General features: G+C 41.5%; 2 protein-coding genes across 3 annotated transcripts; one reads left to right on the top strand and one right to left on the bottom strand.

Moving 5' to 3' along the window:
• Nucleotides 1-301: 301 nt before the first annotated feature.
• Nucleotides 302-13,737, top strand: fes (FES proto-oncogene, tyrosine kinase). 2 transcript variants are annotated; one of them, XM_056412712.1, is made up of 18 exons: nucleotides 302-588; nucleotides 1,879-2,052; nucleotides 3,358-3,454; nucleotides 3,596-3,779; nucleotides 3,971-4,108; nucleotides 4,195-4,314; nucleotides 4,468-4,590; nucleotides 5,983-6,178; nucleotides 7,010-7,090; nucleotides 7,797-7,919; nucleotides 8,526-8,648; nucleotides 8,810-8,863; nucleotides 10,034-10,152; nucleotides 10,234-10,328; nucleotides 10,462-10,585; nucleotides 12,578-12,735; nucleotides 12,857-12,979; nucleotides 13,165-13,737. In XM_056412712.1, the coding sequence occupies exons 1-18, from the start codon at nucleotides 364-366 to the stop codon at nucleotides 13,305-13,307; spliced, it is 2,400 nt and encodes a 799-aa protein (XP_056268687.1). In that variant the 5' UTR covers nucleotides 302-363; the 3' UTR covers nucleotides 13,308-13,737. The 2 variants fall into 2 exon arrangements, with proteins under 2 accessions (XP_056268687.1, XP_056268686.1); XM_056412711.1 differs by having other exon boundaries at nucleotides 7,797-8,006.
• Nucleotides 13,738-22,706: 8,969 nt separating this feature from the next.
• Nucleotides 22,707-25,077, bottom strand: LOC130192612 (uncharacterized). The gene is made up of 5 exons (XM_056412703.1): nucleotides 24,868-25,077; nucleotides 24,151-24,757; nucleotides 23,848-23,901; nucleotides 23,524-23,652; nucleotides 22,707-23,389 (listed from the first exon to the last, which is right to left on the bottom strand). Exons 2-5 carry the CDS (start codon nucleotides 24,338-24,340, stop codon nucleotides 22,707-22,709), a joined length of 1,056 nt encoding a protein of 351 aa, XP_056268678.1. The 5' UTR covers nucleotides 24,341-24,757; nucleotides 24,868-25,077.
• Nucleotides 25,078-25,371: the final 294 nt, after the last annotated feature.

Raw genomic sequence — 25,371 nt, 5'->3', positions numbered from 1 at the left:
AGTTAGATTCTCTTAAACATATAGCCGATGGTTCTTGAATATGTTGTTTTATGTATTTGATTTGGCTGCTGCAACAATGGAAGTTTTTGTCGTCATTATGCCACCAAAGTTGTTTCTAGAATGAAAGCAGAATTACAATTTTAGTCCATGCACAGCCACATTCAAACAGATATGAGGAAGTGCAGCCTCACTTTTTTTTTCCTTTCTCACAGGGAAGTAAAAGAGCCCCTGAAGGACACAGATTACTCTTAGTCATTGGTAGCTGCTTCAGCTCGGCACTCGTTGTCTGTTGCATGAGAACTCAAAGCAGCTCGGACACTCTGCTGACCACAGACACTCGGCGGGGAGGAGAGTGTTCAGAAGATGAGCTTTGAAGAGGACCTGCGATGCCCCCAGGCGCACGCAGCTGTCATCCGGCTGCTGGACTCAGAGCTTCACCTGATGGAGGTCATGAAAAAGTGGATGGGTCATCGAGCTAAAAGTGAACGAGAGTTTTCAGTGCAGCTGCACCAGATGGCTGCCATGGTGGAGAAGCTGGACCGACCTCAGCCCGGTGCGGGACTGGACTACATCAGCCAGCTCAACAAGGTGAGTCGTAAAGACCATCGACGGGTCATTCAAGGTAGGAGACACACGCACAACGTGTGAGACTTAGTTGATGTTGTTTTCCAAATTATGGTGAGGTAACACTCAAATAATTGAAAGATTATTTATTTATTTAATTATTTGCACAACGACAGGTGTAAAATGAATAGAATAGTGACAGAGTTATGCAACACATGTGGTCATATTGGAACAAAATCCCAAATCCCAAATACCTCGGCAAGGTGTCTGACACACACACACACACACACACACACACACTCACTTCCTCTCCTGTGCTGTCCAGGATCCTGAAGCAGTACGACCATCCTATTCATGTTCATTAGATGAACTAACATGAAACCAAGTTTTAACTCCAGAATGAATATGATTTAAGTTATAATATATGCAATTGGCCCCATTTTGTCCCAACAAAAGGCATTTCTCTGCAAAGCTGGTAACACGCGCCCAACTAAAAGTTTACTTTTTTGCTGTCAAGACAAATGTGTTAAATATTCAGAGAATTGAAAAATCAACAAAAAGTGCATTGTTAGTCACAATTTTTTGTTTCCTAAAATGAATCTGTATGGGTATTTTTTCTTTCTCAAAGCACATACCACCAAGAGAAGATTGTTTTTTTTAAACTGCATTGTTTAGAATTTACAATCTATCTAATCTTCACTTATACATGGATGTCAAGTACAATGTGTGTACATTATGTTACTCTAGTGCTATTAGGGTCATGTCAAAGTGTTATACTATTTCAAAAGCGTTGTTATTTACTCAGAATGTATCATCATGTTTGCGATCGCCCACATTTTCTTTCAATTATTGGACATAAGTTATGCTTATGAATGAAACCTTTTACAGGAAGTATTATGACATAAACAAAATATGGGCTAACATTGTTTGAGAAGTTTTCTGGTTTTTGACAAATATCTACTTGAGAGTGGTTTACATTTATCAGAGAAGTAATGACGTAATGAATGAAGAAGAGTTTTGTTAAAAACTATGAATACGATCTAAATGGTGGAAATGAGTTTGGACAGTAAAACAACCGTTTTAATTCTACACCTCGGTTTAGTAAGTGATGAAAAAACAACAACCTTAGTGTCTCGATACATGTTGAACCAATTAGTTTTTGGCCCATGGTCTGACTTTCATCAACATTTTTTTTAATCTGAGGTTTTTTTATATTAACAAATCAGCATCCTAATGGAGGATAACACATGTGGTGGACTGTTGTTCTCGTGTCTGCATGACCTTTCTCTCTGACCTTTGTCCCCCGTCTGTCAGTCCTGGGGAGTCCTGGTCTCTCAGACGGACTTCTTCAGCCAGGTGATGAAGAAGCGCTCTGAGGATCTGCTCCACGGTCCCATCAGCAAACTGACACTGCTCATCAGAGACAAACAGCAGCTCCGCAAAACCTACGCAGAGCAGTGGAGCCTGCTGAGGCAGGAGCTCAGCAAGGTGACACACACACACACACACACACACACACACACACACACACACACACACACACACACACACACACACACACACACACACACACACACACACACACACACACACACACACACACACACACAGTCATGTCTATTCAATGAACTAACCTGAAACCAAGTTTTAACTCGAGAATGAATATGATTTAAGTTATAATATGTGCAATTGGCCCCATTTTGTCCCAACAAAAGGCATTTCCCCGCAAGGCTGGTAACAAGCACCCACACACATACTATTAAATATACAGCTATTTACATATTTCTACTTTCATGTCGAAAGGCAGGTGAAACAGCTCACTGCTGAAAATAAGCTTTTTATTGAATTTAGATTATTGTGGCTTTTGTTGCCTACACAACACACCTACACAAAACAATAATGTCTTGCATATATTTTTAAAGGAAAAAATCACAGCTGTGTTCTGTGTACTAATACTGCTTAGTTACCCTATCTTTGCATTTTCAGTGATATACTTCATCATCATCATCCATGTCCCAGTTGATGAAAAGTAGAAATAATATTTTTTTTATATTTTGCAACCACTGCTGGACTTTTAAAATAGCACTTTGAGTTCATTGCGTTTAATTTGATGTCAAAGACTGTCATACTTTCCACTACCCCGGTCCAAACTAGTAACTAAAAGTACTATTATATGTTTGCTGAAGTTGTTGTTTTAAAATCTATTTGTGAATTTTTTTCTCGAGTGCGACACGCGAACGTTGCAGTCGCAGCATTATAAATAGGCAGGCAGTTAAATGAAATGAGATTCAATAGACTGGAAACAGTGTGTGCAAATGTATCGTTGATGCAATCTCAAACTGTCAGCTGCTGCACACAATTTGTATTACCCAGTTACATCAGGGGAATGATATGTTCATTTCCAGTGATCCATAATGGGTCGCAGTTTGGCCGTCTGGCAGGCAGTCTGTTTATTTTAATTGTGTTGCTTTATCGTCCAGAAAACAACTTGAATAGCTGTGTGGCACAATAGAGAGAACTTGTGTTGAGATTGTGACTGAATGGTCGGAGGTTTGCAGTATTGACACCGGCAGCTCCACAAAGGTCAGATCTTTTCTTCCTGTGTTCTTCTTCTCTCACGTCTGTTGTTCCTCTGCAGCGAAATGCATCACGGCCGGCGTCCACTTCCTGTATCACGTACAGCTCACACTCGTTGAGTCAACTTTAAACCACACACACATATAGCTCCTGTGAATAAAGATCCATTCTTACACCAACCGGTCTCCCTCTGCCCGTGTCTCTGCGCTGCTTCAGGTGACGCAGACGGAGCTGGAGAGGCTGAAGAGCAGCTACAGACAGGCGGTGAGAGATGCAGCGCTGGCCAAGAGGAAGTACCAGGAGGCCAACAAAGGTGTTCATGCGAGAACTTTATTCTCTGAGCAGATTCAGTATCACACTGATGGCACAATTTGAGCTTTATTGTGTAAATCTGAAATGTGGATTTCCCTTAATGTCCTCATGTGTTATCCCATGTGTGTGTGTGTGTGTGCAGATAGAGAGCGAGACAGGGCGAAGGAGCGTTACGTAAAGGCTTCAGTGAAACTCCACGAGTTGCATAACGAGTATGTGCTGTGTGTGCGAGCTGCTCAGGTTTACCATCAGCACCACTACGGTCAGATCCAGCCCGCCCTGCTCAGGGCGCTGCAGACCCTGCAGCAGGAGATGGTGCTCATACTGTAAGATGACCTCTACTTCACAGTGTGTTTACTGTGGAGGACTGTTTATTCATAGCGCCGATATAAAGGAAACATAACCTGTACATTGTCATGTGGTTCTTTGTTCATGTGGTTTGATATCTGGCGAAAATGTATCCTTGATAAGCTGACTTTGCATTTGTCTGTTTTCACGTCTCTGACCTCTGAATCAGAAAAGAGATCCTGCAGGAGTATTTCGACATCTCCACTTTCCTTCACCGTGAAGTGATGCAGATCCACAGTGAGATCTCCTCTGCTCTAACAGCCATCGATCCTCACAGAGAATACGAGAGCTTCGTCCAACAGAACCGGTACACTGAGTCAACATTCCGGATGGCAACAGTGCGGCCGTGAAAGCTAACCCTGCAGAGCGATGACACTGTGTTTGTGTTGACAGCTCGGTAGGCGAGAATCCTGCTTGTGCAGAATTTGATGATGGTCCGCTGGAGGACACCGAGCAGCTCCATCCCAGAGAGATTGAACTGAACGACCTCACGCTGGAACCGGTCCAGCACAAGTGAGAACAAACGACACACTCTCACCCAGATGACGACTAATTTCCTTTCTCAGTGTCTCAACGACTTCCTCCTCCTATTAGTTTTCCTCTTATTCCCTCTGACGGTTTTGCATTGATGACTTCTTTCCCCTGTGTTGTTTCTCCTTCTCCTAGACTGACTGTGCTCGAGGAGGAGCTGCTGGCTCTGGCTCAGACTCTGGGCTCCCAGCAGACCGCCGTCGAACAGCTGGAGCAGGAGCTGGACGCAGAGTGTGAGGGTGTCCAGAAGGGCCAGAGGTGAGCGGCCCACAGACATTAGTGAGTCTCTGATGTTGCATTTAGAGGTCACAGAGGAGATTTCAAAATAAAATCACTTGACCTTTGGAAGCCATGAATACAATCGTACTGAAGTTGACCTCTGTGGACCGTCCTTCCCATCGGGAGAGTTCAGTGTGCTCTTGGCTGGGCAAAAGCTAATAACTATGTCTCCTCATGGGGCTTTAAGTGCCTTATGAATTATAATACAGCGATATGGTCCGAGTTCTGGAGCTTGATCCCCTCATTTGTTTTGGTTGATGATGCTGTCTGAAGGTGTTATTATGTGACCTTGTTGACAGGGGGATGCGCAAACCGGTGTCAGGAGAGGACTGTTAACGCTACACGTAGAGACAGAAATGACAAGAAAGTGACAGGGGCGGGCCAATTTTTTAATGTCATGCGATCGCGATCGACTGTCGCGATCGACGTATTGAGCACCCCTGAGAGGCTCACAGGCCTGTGGGGGGGGGGGTAAACATTGTGCTTTTATATTTATGTATCATGTGGTATTGATAACATTTGGTGAGATAAGTGGAGGTTATGCTGCCCTTTGGTTTGTATTTTGAAGAAACATTTTGTAAATCAATTGTGACATACTGTATGAGGTTGCCCTTGTGTGACCTCCGTTTACCTCGGGAAGTTGAAGACTGACGACATTTACTTCCGTGTTTCCTATACTCACCTTTGATGTGTTCCAGAGAATATCAAAGGTTTATATATATTCAGTTTGAAATCAGATAACAAAGTAGCAACTCATTACTTTGGAGAAGCTTTGGCTGTTAAGATGAAAACAATTACTGCCACAAGAAATTCCCCCCCGAATAATTACAAATTAATTTCCTGTTAATCGAATACCCGTTTCATTTTAATCAAACAACCTGAAACTATCTGACTCTGAGCACCGAGTATTTCTGCAGCATGGCCCTCACTACTTGTTGGCTAAGCACTAATGTGTGCGCTGTGCTCATGGGGGCTCGGGAGGCCACAGGGTACATGCACAATGCGCAGGGAGGGAGGCGGCGCCGGGCCATGGGGGTCCGACAGCCAGTTGTTCCCCTGAGGGCCTCGAGCCGGTTAATGCACAGGCCATTCATTTCTGTGCTGTTTATTACTGTCGCTATGTCAGCAGCTGTTTTAGAGCCGACTCGCTTCACCTCCCTAGCGCTCTTGGGTAATTTGATGGTGTACTAATTTTGCATGCTGACAATCCACAACGAAGGCTGACTCAGGTGTGGCCAGAGGTTCTCACTGACCGCACGGGCGGACTTCATCATGTCTGTGTGATGTCATGCTGTCTGATTGTGTTTTTTTGACTTATTCTTGGCTCACACTGACTTACTGACGTGCTGCCGCTCTCTGCTTCGTATACAGCGTCTACCATTTCAGCAAGAGACATGCGATGGAGACGTGCCGGCAGCAGGTTGTGCTGTCGCAAGGCATCAGAGCCAAGCTGGAGGTTCAGAGGCTTCTTCTGACAGAGAAACTGGAGCAGCTGGGCTCCACAGAACCTCCTTCTGCTCTGAAGCTGGACCCAGACACCGTCTCACTTTCGTCCAACTTAAGCAACGTATGTTCCCTCAGCCAGGGTCAACTGGCCTTTGTGTTTAGCACCTGATCTAATAAGAAGATGAAGCCGACTGACTTTAGCAACTCTGAGATTTCTCCTCAAGCGATTTTGGTTATTAGGGACATTTTTCTACAAATATTGGATGAATTACCAATACATTTGGTACAGATATTCATGTTCCACAACGGATACTTTTCATCGAGGATCACCGAGGACTACAGATGGCACATTTAGAGAAATGTTTTTATTAACGTGCACTGTCCGTTATTAAATAAACCAAAGTTTAAAAAAAATGAAAAAACCTCATTAGTCAATATTTTGGTTCTGGACCAAATACCAACACAACTTTGTCTTTTAAGATAATGAGCAAATGTTCCCATGTTGACGCGGTAAACTAATATGATGAACCTGGTTGTATTATACCTGCTGAACACCAGATTATTAAACGTGTCATTGTGACAGCGAGCTGACATTAGCATAGTGTGAAGACTTGACGTCTTGTTTGATTTTGTCAGGTTGAGTTCAAAGTCCCCAACTCTGTGAAAATGAACTTTGTGAGTCTTGTTTTACTGTCACGATTTCTTAAGCAAATAAATCAGTAATAAATTAACCCATAATCAAAAGCTGCTTTATTTACTACTAAATTACTCTTTGTAGATGGACCTTACAAATATATGTCATACAGAATAATTACACACTATTATCCTTGCAAGTCTTCTATGCACTTTAATATATATATATATATATATATATGTATATAACTGCATATAAATATATATATATATATGCAGTTTAATATATATATATATAATATATTTAATATATTTCCAGCACCACAGCCCAACTCCCTCCAAACTCTTCATGGACGGGATCATAAACAATCTGAGTGGACTGTTTAAACCACGGTGTGAGGTAGGTTACACACTGAATCACCAATAATTACACAAAACAATAAAAGAAAGAGTACAAGTGGGCTTTTTGGCATTACATTGTAGACAATGAACAATATCTGTTTCTCAGTATGTGGTTGAAGGACGTTTTAAAAGAAAGGACACTTCCTCCTTCTCACCCTTCCACCTGCCTGCTCTGTACTTTAACTGCAGTGTATTTTTGTCCTCTTAAACCTTTTCCAACACAACACTCAATTCATCATGTTCACAGTTAAAGAAAAACATCGCTGCCATCCACTCGGGGTCTCGTACCCCTGAAGCTCAGTTGGACTTAATAAGGTCAACTTTGTCGGTCAAGTCACTATTTGTGAAACTCTGCCGACCTAAAAAGCAGTTTATATGTCATCGTTTAATCATCGCTGACACAACGTGGCCCAGATGTGCGGCGCACAAAACCTCAAAAGGAAAAGTCTGTGTGCATTCAGTCGAGTGTCTGTAATACGCCTACATTATTTGTTGTTTTTCTTTAACTGTGAACTACTTCTTGCTCTCCAACTCCCAACCCTGTGGTTCCCCGGAGGTGGTGCATTTGGTTTTTAGACTCTTCTTTGAAGTATCTCCATATATTCCCTGCAGAATCCCCCTAAACTCTATCCGCCATCACTTCGTATCGTCTCAATATTCCCATCAGCTTTAAAGATTCTGCCGTGTTCTCTTGGTGCCTCCAGGTGCTGCCGGCCCTCACCCTGGTGCAGGAGGTGGATCGTCCCCTGGGGCAGCAGGACTGGTACCACGGAGCCATTCCCAGACTGGAGGTCCAGCAGCTGCTGACGAATGACGGAGACTTCTTGGTGAGGAAGAGTCAAGAGAAACAGGGTTATGTGCTCTCTGCGCAGTGGGAAGGATCCTGCAAGCATTTCCTCATTCAGGACACAGATGTAAGTTTATTAATAGAGCAAAACACTTTTGTAGAGAGTTTTAGAAGGACATCTTACATTAGACATCATGTGTTCCCGTTTGTGTTTTAGAGCAATGACGCTGCCAAAAATAATTAAATGTACTGTTTCTTTTCTTCACAAATTAAGCCGAGGTTTAGTTGATTAGAATGAAAACATGGATACAAGCTATTTTCACAATCTAACAATCTTTGTTTTGTTGCATTTTCAACAAAACAGAGCAATTCTTGACATTTAAATAAATAAACACAACAACAAAAATGGCATACAATCAAAACAGTAGTAGTAGCTATAGTCCCGCCCACAGCGAGGACAAATCTCCACATGTCGACACTCACACACAAACATCCATATCCACATAAACACACGCATATCATTCCAATCGAACAATCTACGGCTATTGTGTTATATTATATGTTTTGTTCATTATGACCTCAATTTCTTTCCCTCCTGTATGTTTGCACATCGATTCATGTCTGAAAGGGATTTTTCCGTCTGTAGAATCTGTATCGCTTGGATGGAGAAAGCTTCCTCAGCATCCCGCTGCTCATCAGTCATCTGTTGTCGTCACGGCAACACATCACCAAGAGGTCCAGCATTGTGCTGAAGAGACCTGTTGTGAAGGTACCGCTGTAACACAATTAAAACATAGTGAAGTGCTTCCGTCGTCGTCACACGTGCAAACATTTACTTTCTCTTTCATGATCTCTGCTTCAAATTATCTTCCCTTTTTTGTTCTCTCCTTTCTTGCTGGTCTCTTATTGTTCATTTTTAAACCACATTAGGACAAGTGGGTCCTGGAACATGATGATATTGTCTTGGGACCCCTAATTGGACGGGTAGGTAAACTTACCATCTGTTGACAGAAAATGTAGTTAGTGAAGTGAATTACTTATTACTTTGTGTCACACACATGCATTGGGTTAGCTGTGAGTACATGTGTGTCTGTCTCTGAGTCATATATCTCAATAAAAACAATCCTGTAAATTGACGTAACAAGAGGCCATCTTCTCATAATCGGGCCCATCAATCATCATGATTGCCACTTCAAACGGATAATTTCACATGTTATCAAGCATGACTTAAATTAATACTGGCATGCCCACAAGGACATATACGGAGTTGTATTGTTCGTTGTTATGGTTTATCTTCTCCAGACTGAGAGATCACGACTGACAGAGATGTCATTGTAAGTGAATGTGAAGCTAATACGAGGCTTCATCAGTGTGAATTCATCAAATAAAGTTAGTATCTTCCAAACTAATTTTAGTACACACTTCCTATTTTGTGTTACTTTCAGTCTGCTGTGGCTCAGCAACACTGTCCGTGGAGTTGTGTAACTGTGGAAGATGTCCACTTGATCAATGTTATTCAGACCGCTGGAGTCACAAATTAGTTGCCGCTGGACTTTGGAGGTAATTCCACAGAAGGAGGACTGCAGATTTAGTGCCTTATCGCTCAGGAAATCACGTAAATCCCATTGAGAAGGGTTCTGTTGCACAGGAGGAACAGTTACAGGAATCAATACACCTTTCTGTAACCTCCTTGATTTCACATTTTCATAGTTTGAATTCTTTAAAGTGGTTAGAAAATACTTGCTTAGGTGATTGGATCAACCATCTGCTCATCAAACTCTTACAGAAACCTGGAGGAGAAGAAAATTATATTTTTGATTGAGAAAAGCCTTCAATCGCCTACTCAGGCAATATCCTGCTGTTGCGGTAGCGTCATCTAGTCTAACCTCTTCAAGTTTGAACTTTCTCAAACACGCCTCAAAACCTCAGCTGTAGCTCCTCACGGGACCATTGGTTTGTGCTCTGGCTTATCCCAAACTAATACATTATTTGAAGCCTGACAAGATACAAGATGTGTTTTTTGTGGTATATCACGAGAATCCAGCTGCCGTGCAAGGTGAATATACCTTTAACCGTTTACTTTGGATTAGTTATGTCCCTACTGTGTTAGAAAAGAGAGTTAAAAAGAGTGTAACTAATGTTTGTACTCCACAGGGTAACTTTGGAGACGTGTACAGTGGTCGCTTATGCTCTGATAACACTCCTGTAGCCGTGAAGTCCTGTAAAGAGAACCTGGCCCCAGAGCACAAGAGTAAGTTCCTGATGGAAGCCAGGTTAGTACACACACACACACACGCACGCACACACACGCGCACACACACACACACACACACTTCCTCTCCTGTGCTGTCCAGGATCCTGAAGCAGTACGACCATCCTCACATTGTGAAGCTGATAGGAGTGTGCACTCAGACACAGCCCATCTACATCGTCATGGAGCTCGTTCAAGGTACCTATGGACCTCTACTTTTTATATCTCTCGGCACGTTTACCCAATAGCTGCAAGCTTTATTTGACCATTATTGCTTCCCCACTATTTTCCTCCATCGTTACTCTTTTTCTTTGTGTGCACATTTCACAAGGTGGGGATTTCCTCTCCTTCTTACGGCATGAGGGTCCCAGTCTGACGCCTAAAATGTTGGTCAAAATGACGGAAGATGTGGCGTCTGGCATGAAGTTTCTGGAGAGCAAGAAGTGCATCCACAGGTTGGCCAATCAATAAATATATATTTACAATATTACCTTATTTTTTTCAGGATATAAACTATTTTATACAAATATACTATTTCTATGGCCTTAAATCAGGAACAGGGCATTGTATAATTTAAGAGACACTTCAAGGATTTTACCATTTAAGCAAAAGGTGAGGTGGTTGGATTTGGCGTCTGCATAAAGATCCCCATCCCATTAAAAAAAAAAAACATTTATCCATATCGTTATTTCAAAGTGTTCAATTTTGATGAATTTCTTGCCATTAATCAATAACCTCGACACTACTGACCTATTTTTACTCCTCAATAACTTCTTTATCAACAAACATTATTATATTTAACATTTAAGTGCTGTGCAATGATGAACCACATTTTAGGGGAAGAAAACTAAACAGTAAAAATATGTTGCTAATATTGTGGTTGCATTCGTCAATATATAGTAAGGTTTTGAAAATACTGTGGAAACAATACAATATATTAATATAATACACATTGTGTTCATCAAATATTTAAATTTGTCTGTTTATGATGAGTTTTCGATTTAACATGTATTGGTTTTACGGTTTTACACAGATCTCTGATGAGATGTTATTATGGAGTTGGTTGGATTTTAAGTTGTGATTGGAAACGGGCAAATCTGATCTGGCAACACTGTCAACGGGCCCCTGGGGCCCCCACGTCATCATCTAGTCTGACTTCTATGTTTCTGATAGTAATGGTTGTGCTGAACACCTGATTGAATCTGATTGGACATCATCAGTCCGCCGCTCGCTAAACCGCAAATGAATGGGCCACCGATGGTGAAGCATAAATGAGAAGAGTAATGCTCATTGGCTTGTGGAAGAGCAGTTTCACTTCTGCCCTGAACGAGCAAAATGCTCCGTTTTGAAAATGTATTTTCAGATACAGATACAGAGTGAGGACGTTACAAAGATATGAGTACCGTGCCAACCCAAAGAAGAATCCTGAGATCAGTGCATGGTTTCTGTTTGTCACCTTGAATTGAACACATGTGTTAGTCAAATGATACACACATTAGTTGATCATTTAAACATTTTACATAAAGGATAATCTCTTTTCTTCACGTGAAGAACAAGCTGTGAGCAGATGGATTTCAAAGCCACAATACAGAACACAATCTACGTTCCTCACATTCATGTCACACAATTGTTCACCAAATGAAACTCTCCCACCTGCAGCACTTCCCCATGTGTTGGTGCAGCAGTCAGACAATCGATTGAAAGTGAGGGATGACATTTTTTCTAAAATAAATGATGGCTGGCATGCCCTTGAAGAGGAAGCTGGAAACGAGATCTGTTGGCTGACTGACAATTTTTTTCACTTCCATTAAGAAGACAGCACAAGCATTTATTCAGCAGCGCATTACATTACGTTAATTTGGCAGAACCGCATTTTATTAATCAACTTACAATAAGTGCATTCAAACTCAAAAGAAGCAGAGCTTAATGTCCTCAAAAGTTATCCTAAATAAACCTCTAGAAGTGTGTCCGGAGAGCTACGCTGAAGTTGTTCTTACATGAGTTAGAGCCAACGTGATGTGAAGTGACTTCAGTTCGAGTCCCCAGAGAAAAGACTTGACTGGTGATATGACTCAGATTATTCTTTATTGATTACATGCAACCACAACCTTAATACATATCAAGAATATGTCTGCATTAACTGCTCATTTCCCTTTATGATGAACCTATATTTGTGAAGCAACTTCCATACATAGAACTAAGCTTAAAGTGTTGGATTGAAGTTGTACTAAAAGCTCATTCAAAACATGTAAACATGAGCTGCGTGTCAAACCTCCTCAAATGCAACACAAGACACATGACAGACAAGAACGCCTTTTCACCCACTTTTTACTTGTTTCTTTTCATACAGAGCACGCCGCTGCTGTGTCTCCGTTGTGTCTTGGTATCAGCCCCTGTGTTCATCCCTTTGCTCTGCATCTTTCTCCTCTGTCTTTTCTTTTTAAAAGGGACCTGGCGGCAAGAAACTGTCTTGTTGCAGAGCACAACGTGGTGAAGATCAGCGACTTTGGGATGTCCCGCCAGCAGGAGGACGGTGTCTACTCCGCAGAGGGCGGCCTCAGACAGATCCCTGTCAAGTGGACATCTCCCGAGGCCCTGAACTATGGTAGGCTACAGCTGTGACCTGACCTGCAGTCAGAGCAGAAACATGCAGTTTGCTCTCTGCCAGTAATTAGTGATAAAAGTGACTGTGCCTTTGCCAACGCTGCCCCCTGCTGGTGTTTTAGGTCGTTTTACTACGGAGAGCGATGTCTGGAGCTTTGGAGTCTTCCTGTGGGAGGCCTTCTCCATGGGAATGACGCCCTACACGAGCATGACCAACCAACAGACACGAGAGGAGGTGGAGAAAGGTGAAGACTCATCCGGCATAATAAGCCAAATGTCAATGTGCTGTTATTCAGGAGAATTCCTTCTCCTCCACTCAGGGCCTGGTGCTGACACTGATGTCTTTTCTGGATTCCACATGTTTCATCAAATGTGAACAGTGTGCTAAGATATCTCGATGCCTGTTTTAACTGTCTGTGATGTGTGTCAGGATACCGTATGCCCGCTCCGCACGGATGCCCTGTGGAGATATCCAGGATAATGAGCAGCTGCTGGCAGTACGACCCCAGAAATAGACCGTCTTTCAAGAAACTTCGAGCTGAGCTCAATGCCATATATAACAAAATTACATAAGGCCAGCCTGCTGGTTGGACATGTAGTGTATATTAAGCTAAGTGTCTTCGGTCAGTTTGATTTGTTTTGTAATACTGCATATTTTTTTCCTTTATAGCTACATGATGTCAAAGTCTTGCCTAAACACTGAAACAGAGCTCTTAAAAGACATGCAATTTAAAACTAAATGTAAACAAAATAAAAAATGTTCCTAAACTTTTGTCGTGGAAATGAACTTTCAAAGAGATTTAAGGACTTGTAAAATATCAGTGAACCAGTGGATGGCAGCAATCTTGTTTCTTCCCTTCTCTCTGTATGTCAATTTAAAGCTGCACTAATCAATACTTGTACTAAATATAAGTTTGTGTTAAAGACTGGGGAATTTGTAATCAGGCACAACATTCCCTTTTTCTCTGTATGCAATTTAAATGATAAAGTAATATATACTTTTTTTTCTTGAGCTTCAATCATTCTTCACTTTCTAGTCAAATAAGTGGTTTAAAGTTTGACATCTAATTAAAGTTGTCATGTGGACAGTGGAGGGCGTGTCTGCGACCGCGCAGCTCTTGAACAAACAACGGTGTCCTTTGGAGTCCTCCAACGGATCTCATGCACATTCCACATCGCTTTGTGTGGAATGTCTCAACAGCTTGAGATTTTATTTACGGCCGACATTTTGACACGATAATTACAGGTGTAGTTATAGATAATTATAATGATAGCTGAGTTCGAGTTCGTACAATTAGGTCCTGAAATGATACATGCCGAGCCTTTGTTAATGTTACTGATTTCCCCAATAAGTTTACATCTTATTACATTATGCCCACAACTCTAATTATACTCATGGTTACATTATGTGTTAATTATTATGTTATGAGTTTTTATTATATTAAAATCATTACGCGATATGCAGTTATTTAGAGTTGCTCCACAGCGTGTAAATAGAAACACATACACACTGTGTAACCCTGTGCCGTGTGACACACAAGATGAACTTTGATCTGTATGTTGACATTCAGGTTCGTTGAATACACACACAGAGTGACAAGTTAATCCATGTTTTCTCCATTTGGGTGCTTCGTCCAGAAACACCTCTTTGAAAATGGCCCCTAGATTAAATCAATCTTTAAATGCCGGCAACATGTTGAAGTGTGGCCTAAGAAAAGGATTATGTAAACCTGATGGGGGACGTGTGACGGATCATTTAAGAAGCCTTCACCTCCGGCCTTCTCTGGGATCATTTAACAGGAGTTCATCTTAGAAAATATCCTTATCCTTTTATCTTATTTTTTGTTAGTACATGTGCTGCAGCATTCTGGATCAACTGGAGAGTCTTAGCATACTTAAAGGAGCAGCACAGTTATCTTCACTGTTTTAAGACAGGATGAACCTGATTTTTTGTAATGTTACATCATTGAAAAAAAGGTCCTTGAAGTTAGTTTTTTCCATTGAAGAGTTAAATGACAAATCCTGTTCAAAGACAGCTCAGAAATTCTCAACAGTGTTGCCTGAGGCCGGAGCAACGCAACCTCGAGGAATGATTTTGTAGAATTGAGGGAAATTGCGTTAAGTGAACTTTATTATGTAAGCACAGGGTTAAACAAGTGTACATGTGCAAGTATAAATTTAGTATGTTATTGAGTTGCTGTCTATCATCTTGTGTACACATATTTAGTAGTAGTATTTCAGTTATGTGAAGTAGATGATGTGATAACTGTTATGACCACTAGCCAGTGCTGTTCGGGCCTGTAAAGGTGAGAGGGTGAAGGGAGGAAAGAGAGCTCGGCCACACCTGGTCGTGCGGTTGGAGAGTTAGTTGGAACTTGACTAAAGTTATGAGCAATTTGATTTATTCCTGATCATACGGCAACATTGCTTAGAATATAATTAGATAAGAGTCTAACTTCAGGAAATGAATCCAACGAAACGCATTTGCTGTCACACCATCAGTTGCCATGGCATAAAGATACAAGAATACATATATTTAAAGTTTAAGTGACAGCCATTACTTATCTATCATTTGCAATACAACATTCTGTAATAGGGTGCACAGCTTATTTTTAATTTTCTAATTGCTTTAGTTTTTAGAAATTAACCTGTGTCTGCCGCCCATTGGTGTCATGGTAACAAGGATTTCAGGCCAGCCAATCAGCTCCTTCACATCTTTAGACTTCATGATAATCCAAATTAAAATACAGATTATTGCAGCTTCCTTCTTAAATGACATTTGATTGATTCAGTGCTACACAGAGACATGGCACACTTGAAAAGCAAAACTATGTTGTGAAAACAACTTATGAGAGAAATATTTGATGTGCTGGTTATATGACCTCAGCATGTGCCAAAACAAGTGTCATTTAAAATAGCCGTTGAAAACGGCTGTCATTTCTTAAAGGTAAAGCAATTTGAATTTGTTCTAAATGTTATTACTATTGTTATAAAATATTGAAATACAGACCTGTGTTGTAAGTGTGAAACGTGTTGCAGAACATGAGAAAAGCACCAGAAGTATTAAAATAAATGTATTCATTAATCTCAAGTGGTGATGTGTTTGCACCCTCTGCATATAATTGGATTTAGTTATGCTTTATTCAGGCCAGGTGCTAATCCTGCATTTATTTGTTCATTTACATTTTATGTAGAATAGTTCAACCTGAAAGACGTTTACATTGGATAGCTGAGTGGCGTTATCGTCATCACAACAAAGCCAGCAATGAAGTCACAAATTATTTCTACAGTCAGACTCATCACACTTCTCAACACTATAGTCCATATCATTCACCTTGTAAGGGTCACAGGTACTGGAACCCAAAAGCACGACTCGTAAACAGGAATGCAGGAGGAGGATCTTTACTTGGTAATTCAGGCAGGGTCAAAACCGGGTGGTCCGTCAAACAGGGCAACAAATCCAAAAGGGGGCAGCAACAAATTTTAAGTCGGGTCAACAGGCAAACAGGGTCGTAACAGGCAGATCAGAATTAGTGTGAATATAACGACTGAGCTGCCAACTTTTCAAAAAACCTTGGAGTGAGATTTTGTCGGGGGTGACCAAAATGTTGCCGCGCACGCAGCCACACACGTTGGTGGCTCAAATATCAGGAAATTTGAATTAATTTGGCATTGTACCCATGTTGTACCCATGTTGTACCCATGTTGTCCCCTGCATTCTGGCCTGGCAAAGGTCTTTTACGAGATATCTTTGCCACCTTAAAGAATTTAAATGTTTTTTAATAACTCTACTCTCATTTACAAATACATTCCTAATTATATTGCACAAATGTCCTGTCTTTATGTTAAATTCTTAATAATACATCTTACTTGTTCAAAGTACTGTTTGGAATTTTTTTGAGCGGGTCCTTTTCCTAGGCCTGCAAATAAAAAGCTATGTGGGCAGCCTTAACAAACAATGCTATGATGTTTTGAGCATGCAGTATACCAAGAGGTTAACAAGGTGCTCTCCTGCTGCTTGTTATGACAGCTGAGTTTACATTCACCACAGAAAATCACACGAACAAACACAACAAATAATTTCTTTCAAGATTTAAAGTTTAAGAGAGTGAGTACTTAATTGAACCACATGTCATTACCATACCGTAGTCTCTGCTCGTCATGTCTGTTTGAAAACCTTTTTTTGGGGTAAATAGGATGTGTATGCAGCGAATAGGTTTACAGATAAGCTCCTTCGCGCCATCTATCGTCGCGGAGTTTGAAAAGGAACGAACGCGCTTCGGCCCAAATCAGAATTTTTTTGCCATGACAAATTGGTTGTGTGGCGTGAGTGCATGTGAAAACATGCAAAAGCGTGTGTCACACGGCGAAACCAGGAGAGTTGGTAGCTCTGTAACTATGAAGGTGGCACACCTCAAGTCGTAACACACCTAAATAGTTTAAGAAAACTTAATTAAATTAAAGAACATTGAGAATATAATGAATCATTACATACAAATAACTCAGTGTTCTCTAGCAGTTTATTCACGACCGCCTTTAGTGGCAGATAAATTATTCCTCATGCACGGACCAACATGGGGTTGTTGTTATTTGTCTCTATAATGAATAATAAACTGCTCTGTCATTACGGAGGGCCTTGCCATGTGTTTTAAGAAGAAGCCAATCTAATCTAACAATGAGATAAACACAGTACTACGGCTCTCATTATCAACATATACATTTTAAAAACAGCTAGAATAATTACGTCATCACGTGACTAAAGTTAATATTACACTATAACATAAAATTGGATGTATTGTTTTCCAGGTTTGACGTGAAAGACTAAGAACAAGGCTTGGTAATGGGTTATATTTTAGTTTAGGGTTGATTAATTGGCTTGAGTCATTAAAATAAAAACTAGAGCGGGGACCAAGAATAGTAAATAAAATCACGCAATTAGGTTCAGTTTGGTCATGTAATGAAAACAGTTCTGTTATTTTTCCCGTCAGTGTTACGGGAACATAAAACCATCCCAACCTCACCCTCACCTGGAGTGTCAGAAGTTTGTCCGACACAGGTTCGGTGACATTGTTGAGTAACAGTGACACGTCTCATCACAATAGCTGTGTGGGTGTGTCATGTCACAGAGAGGTTATTGATACCTATCTCTTTCTAAATACCGATGGGAGATTATGGTTCTTGTTTCACTCCACCCTTATGTTCAATTCAATTCAGTTTATTTGTATAGCCCAATTTCACAAATTACAAATTTGTCTCGGAGTGCTTTACAATCTGTACACATAGACATCCCTGCCCCAAAACCTCACATCGGACCAGGAAAAACTCCCAAATAACCCTTCAGGGGAAAAAGGAAGAAACCTGCAGGAGAGCAACAGAGGAGGATCCCTCTCCAGGATGGACAGAACAATAGATGTAATGTGTACAGAAGGACAGATTTAGAGTTAAAATACATTCAATGAATATGACAGAGTGTATGAATAGTTCATAGTAGGCATATTCCACGATGGAGACCTCCACGATCCATCAGGCAGATGGCGGTGGGGAGGAGGAGTGGGCGGAGTCTCAACAGTGGGCAGAGTCTCAACAGGACAGTGGCGTAGTCAGGAGCAGGAATTCCACGACCCAGACCTCGATGATCCATCAGGCAGATAGGATCTATGCCGTCTCATAGGGTCCGATGACCCCATGAGACGTGAAGTCAAAAGGACTTCCGGGGAGAAAGCAGAGTTAGTAACATGTGATTGAGAGATGAAAATTCATCCTTAAGGAGAGAAAAAAGAGGAGATAGGTACTCAGTGCATCCTAAAACGTCCCCCGGCAGCTATAAGCCTATAGCAGCATATCAAGGGGCTGGACCAGGTGAACCTGATTCAGCCCTAACTATAAGCTCTGTCAAAGAGGAAGGTCTTAAGTCTACTCTTAAGCGAGGTGACTGTGTCTGCCTCCCGGACTGAAATTGGAAGCTGGTTCCATGAAAGAGGAGCTTGATAACTAAAGGCTCTGGCTCCCATTCTATTTTTAAGACTCTAGGAACTTCAAGTAGTCCGCATTTAGTGAGCGTAGCTCTCTAGTGGGCAATATGGTACTACAAGCTCCTTAAGATATGATGGAGCATCACCAATCAAGGCTTTGTAGGTTAAGAGAAGAATTTTAAAAGTGATTCTTGATTTTACTGGGAGCCAGTGCAGAGCAGCTAGTGCAGGAGTAATGTGATCTCTTTTCTTAGTTTTAGTGAGAACACGAGCTGCAGCATTCTGGATTAACTGGAGGGACTTAAGAGATTTATTAGAGCAGCCTGATAATAAGGAGTTGCAGTAATTCAGACTCGAAGCAACGACAACGTGAACCAATTTTCTGCATCTTTTGAGACAAGATGTGCCTGATTTTTGAAATATTACGTAGATGAAAGAATGCAGTCCTTGAGATTTGTTTTACGTGGGAGTTAAAGGACAAGTCCCGATCAAAGATAACGCCAAGATTCTTTACAGTGGTGTTGGATGCCAGGGCAATGCCGTCTACAGAATCCACATCACCAGATAATTGATCTCTGAGGTGCTCAGGGCCGATTAAAATTACTTCGGTTTTGTCTGAGTTTAACATCAAGAAGTTGCAGGTCATCCATGTTTTTATGTCTTTAAGACATGCTTGAATTTTACCGAGTTGGTTGCTCTCCTCTGGTTTTAGCGATAAATATAGTTCACTCTCCTGTTATGTTCGTTTCTTACATAAAGCCGTGATGTTCCCGGGTCAATTTGACCCCACTCCATGAAGTGAAGGAGAAATAAAACAATATTTGTGAACTGGTGTTATCAAACCCTAGCGGATGCGCGCTGTATCCTTATGATACAGTAGAAGCTTCCCGCCCGAGTTCATAGTATTGGTTATTGCAACTTTTCTTCAAAGGATACGTGTAAAAAAAAACAAATTTCTGCTTGTTTGGAAGGCAGCTGCAGAGCGGATCATTCTGTGTGTGTGTGTGTGTGTGTGTGTGTGTGTGTGTGTGTGTGTGGGTGCATATGTGTGTGTGATTTGCTGTTATCTTAGGGTGCTCAGACTCCTCTCGAGAAAAAGGGAAAACGATTTTTTAACAAAGAATAGATTGATACATATGACGATAAAACCTACATAATTGATAAATAGATAATGTTTAAATTCTTCAACTCAAGTAGTAGGTAGATAAAAAATAAATACAAGTTATTCTGTATTTTAAGTAACGCGTGATAGAGATAAAAATAAACTGAGCGTGTGAGAGCTGACCGATGATCAGTCAGGACTTTAAGGCCTTTATCAACAGGTGTGGATGGGAAGCTTGACACTATTTGTGGAGTTTCCTCATGGTCTGTGTGAGTAGGCCCTAGAAGAGTTAAATAGTTTAGAGCTGTCCTGTGTCAGATAAACAGGACAGATGTGTCAACAATCCGTTAGTTTGAAAATCCGGTGAATTTGGTCCAATTAATTTCAGAAAAGTTTAAAGTTGCATGCACACACGCTTCTTAACTTATAAGACAGGATAAATAGGGACAGATAGCATTAAGGCACGAGGGCTAGCCTTTAGCTAACCCCAGTGGGCAGATAGGCTACTGCAGGGAATTAACCCTTGTCCACCATCATGTTGCCAAAGTTAGGTATATAACAAAAAGATTAATGTACAGAAACATATTTCATTAGCCAAACGAGGCCATAGAAAGGAAGAGAGTAAGTGAGAAAGCATTAGACAAAATAAATAGAGCAGTTACGTGCAGAAATAGCTCGAAAAGTTGAAAATCCCCCTTGATGCATGCTCCAACTAAAACTGAAAAAGTTGCGGATGACAGCCTCGCTGTGCTCAGCTGCACTCTGCTGCGCGCCCCCGCAAAAGCGCGCCGCCTTCACAGGACGGCGAGCGGCCCCTCCCCTACTCACATAATAGGATGACAGCCTCGCTGCGCGCGCCTACTCTCTGCACGCTCACAGAGAGCGCGCCGCAGTCACAAGACAGAGAGCAGCCCTGCCTCCACCCAAACTTGAGCTCTCCGCCGTGCGCGCTGCCGCTGTGCGCAGTGGCGTGTCCAGACCTTTTTGACTGGGGTGGCCCAAGTGGGGAACTGACTTATGTAGGGGTGGCATGAAGTACGAGTGCACATCGGGGCGGGGGGCACGGAATAGCATTAATTTACCATTTTTGTCTCTACTATCCATATCTACTTTAATTACTTTATAGTGTCTTACATTCCTGTGTTTAAAGTTTAATTTAAAAGATAAACAGACCTACCAATCTCAACAGAGTGACACCATACAAATGTAATATAAAACTTCCATACTTTATTCTTTAACAACTTGTACAGTACTGTATATACAAAAGAAAATGCACATTCTCAGAGTAAGTGCCAACAAACTTAAAATAAAGTAATAATGCCAACAATATTGAAAACGGTCACAGTATAAAGTAAAGTGCCAATAAAATAAATACAATTAAAAACTGTCACAGTATAAAGTAAAGTGCCAACAAAAAACAGCCCAGATACATTTAAAACAGTTGAATTCTCCTGTTCTTGTGTTGGCTTGCAAACAGTTTTATAAAGTCATCCATGTTCAATGCCTTAGCTCTTCTTGACTCAATGCTTAGCACACCTAAATGGCTTAGCCTGCTATCTACCATTGTTGTCCTCAAATGGTTTTAATTAGCTTTAGAGCAGAAAAGCTCCGCTCACAGGCAGCACTGCTGACTGGAAGGGCTACAGCTATTTTGCACAGCCTGAAGAGCTCATGAAACACCTCTTGGTACGGTTCTAAAAACACAGTCAAGTCTAGAATGCTTGCCAACTCTCTTGCCCCACTCTCAGCCTTCCTTTTCAAAATTCTCCTAGCCTGGTGAAGCTCATGAGTAAGATCTTCTTGATCACAACCATACATTTCACCCAAGCCAAATACTTGGTTGTCTTGAAGGAATGTACTGCTTTTAGGGTTTAGGGCCTGTAAACCCTTCATTATAAAACAGTTAGGTTTTGAGAACCTTCTTTCCAATTCACCAATCATGGAGTCAAGGATGGGGTAGAGTAGTCTCTGTCTGAATGTATCTTTGTCATCATTACCCTTCCGCAGGCCTATAGTACATGTCACATAAGACCCACCAAGTTTGAGCTAACTTTTGTGATCTCTTCTTCTCACTATTCTCAACAGCTATATTACACTGTTTGGCTGTCTCTACTATGTCATGCCACAGTTGATCACAAAATGTCTCAGTCCTGTACTCCTGAAGTGTATCGTGAAGTGACTCCACCATGTCTACTGCCATAGCTAAATCAACTGAGGTGACTGTAGCAGGTCAGAAAGCAGCTTTGTGTTTCGAACAGTTTTCGGAAGGTTGCAAGGAGGATATGAATGTGAGGTCAATCTGTGCAAGCAAACCTCGAGCATCAGTGGATCTGTCTCTATGATTTTCTTCGCTTATATTTTGAAGGACACACAACACAGCTGGTAACCTATCCATGAAGTTCCTGCAAGCCAATGCTCTACATGCCCATCTTGTGTCACTAAGTTTTGTAACTCCTAGGCTGGCCCCATACATCTCCTTTTGAACATCCAGCCATTTCTGGTGCACATAAGATCCTGACATGTACACATAGAGCTTCTCAAGCAGTGAGAAGAAGCAATCAGCCTCTGGAACTGACTTCACAGTGTCAACTAAGACCAGGTTCAGACAGTGCGCATTACAGTGGACATAAAACGCATGTTTAGCCTCTGTCTTAATTCTGGCTGCCACACCTGTGTGTTTGCCACTCATCACTGAGGCCCCATCATAACCTTGTCCAACAAGATTTTCTTTGTACTGAAGGCCATATCTTTCTAAACACTGGATGATCATTTCGCTGAGCCCTTAGCATCTAGATGTTGGGCATGTTGGAAATCAAGAAAGCTTTCATGCACAGCCCGTTGTAGTAATACCTAACTACTAATGACAGCTGCTCCTTCTTTTTCAGATCTTTGGTTTCATCAGCAATGACAGAGAATACCACTCTCCTTCACTTCCTTCACAATCTCATCACGCACCATACTTGCTAAGCACTGCAGAATTTCATTCTGTATGGTATTGCTTGTGTATTTTGCATTGCGTTGTCCCTTCATTTTTTGGGCTACCATAGGATTGTGTTTAGCGATCATTTCTAGAATTCCTAAGAAATTCCCTTTGTTGTCATATTCTTCCGATTCACGGTGACCTCTTTGTGCTATATTCTGTGTTGCTGTCAAAAGCAGTACATCTGCAACTGTTTTAATGTAACTGCGATTCTCTTCAACTTTCTTTTTGTACTCTTTGTTAATCATATCTAAGATAGAAGAATCTGTAAGCAATAGCCTCTTGTGCTCATTCCAAGCAAACATGGCATTAATGTGAGACTCAGATTTCTCATGCAACTTAAAGCCAGCATCTTTGTACGTTGCTTTTTTCCAGTGTGAAAAGCCTGATTCTGAGGAGAAAACAGATTCTGACGCGCCAGGCAGGGAGAAGTGTCTGCATGCGTAACAGTAGGCTGAATCTTTGCTTTGTGAGTATTCAAGCCAGGAATTGTGGTTAAACCACACTGGATTGAACGCCCTCCTCTTCTCACCTTGGAGGGTTCTTGGAAAAACCTTTAAACGAGGCTGAGAGGGACCTGCTGCTCTTGACTGTGAAATATCTGAAAGTGACAAAAGCATGAGAATTGGATCAGTGTCATGTACTTGTTGGGACAGAAGTGCTCATTGGGGCATTAGTACAGATGAAAGAATTGAATTAAGTACAATATATTTCATATGAAATATTAAGGCATACCATGAGGTCCAGGTGGGGCCACAAGGGCTGCTGCATCACCATCCCCACGTGTCACTGCATGGCCTGCAGGTACTGCTGGATGGTTCTCAGTGTCAGTGTCATTGTCAGAGAGTGGCTGACTTGACACACCTGAAGTAATATAGGATTTTAACAGTTGTATCAATTTATTTGTATGTCAAATTAGTCATATTTAGCTTTTTCACACCTGTATTGTTAAAAATAGGGCTTTGCCCTGAATCTCAGTATAAGCCACTATAAGTATAGCAAAAGTGAAACATCTCAAGTCATAGCAGATAGTTTTATAAAGATGCATACATTACATACCCTGATGTGCAAGTGAAGATGAAGGGCCTTCATCACCAGTATCCTTGTCTGAGTCTACAAAACACATACGTTGTCATCAGAATGATAATAAAATCAGCCTTTTGTAAGTAGGCTAAGTGGTATGTTACGCAACCCAGATGACTAAAATGAAATAATGACTATTGCACTTCTACACTAATTGAGAAGTTAGTGTCAACTTTAGTTTCAATGTCTGGCAATTAACCACAATGTCATTGATATTATCAAGGCAATCAAATAAGTGCTTACTAAAGAGAAATCTGGAACTATCAGGATTTTACATACCCATGTGTACAGCTGAAGCTGGAGGCTCTTGCTGTACATCCCTAGCAGAGTCAAGCTGGCTCTCATCCTCAGACTGACTAGCACTGCTGGCTTCTGCTGCTCTGTCCTGCTCTGTTGTTTTGGATTTCTTTCTTTTGAAGAATCCCTGAATGTTCTGATTTCTTTTCATACTGTAATAGTCGCATGTCATGATGCATGTCACTATATCTTGCACAATACATTTAGCCTAATTATGAATGCATGAATGAATGTGACATGCAAAACTTACTCAGGTCTAATGTTACAAAGTTAGAAGAGATACAAGACAGATTTACATACTGTAACGTTAAGTTAGCTAGCGTTAGCATCAGCGTTAGCATTAGCGTTAGCATTAGCGTTAGCGTTAGCATCGTTGACAATAACCAAACAATGATGACGACAGGTTTGCTAGTAAGCTGAGTCAGGAAATAATAAAATAAGATGGGAAAACGTTTTAGCTTTTAAACCATTCACACATGTGTATCAATAAGTCTACTCACATCTTTCAGGAGCTAAGAATCCCTGGACAGGTTTGCTAGGCAGCAAGCTGAGTCAGTCGACACTGTCGACAGTCGCGATGATGACAGACCTGCACCACATATCGTGAAAATCAAAAAACGTTTTAGCTTATTACAGTTCAAACTTTTTAAACCACTGACTCATTATGTGTAACTGTTATCAATAATTCTAGCTACTCACATCTTTCAGGAGCGAGTAGCCGCAATCTCTTGATGTCTTCTTGATGTCTTCTTGTCGGTTGAAAATGAAAGTTCGGTAGTCACACAATTCAAACGTTCCCGCCTCCGTGGGCAGATAGCCAATCATAGTTTAGCATATGGGGTGGCACCTGGGGTGGCCAATCAGATTCCAGGGGTAGCACGTGCCACCCCTGGCCACCCCCTAGACACGCCCCTGGCTGTGCGCGCCCCCGTTACAGGACAGAGAGTCAGAACCAGTGGCGTCCCTAGGCTAAAAAACCCGGGGCTAAAGCCCCGAATGTTTTTTCATTAGCCCCGAATGTTTTCAACCAAAAAAAAAAAGATTTGGTACACAAGTGGTTAACACCTCCAGCTTCGCACGTGACGTCATTCACCCAAAACAGCGGAGTCAGACTGGCAGCAGGCGCACGTAACAGCAAGCTGCTGTCTGAGAGTGTTTCTATGTCTACAAATTTCGCTGCTTCACTCTTCTGGGCTAAGCCCA

The sequence above is a fragment of the Pseudoliparis swirei genome, chromosome 4 (assembly GCF_029220125.1).
Source record: "Pseudoliparis swirei isolate HS2019 ecotype Mariana Trench chromosome 4, NWPU_hadal_v1, whole genome shotgun sequence".
Taxonomy (NCBI): Eukaryota; Metazoa; Chordata; class Actinopteri; order Perciformes; family Liparidae; genus Pseudoliparis; species Pseudoliparis swirei.
This window is presented reverse-complemented; position numbering and strand designations above follow the sequence as displayed.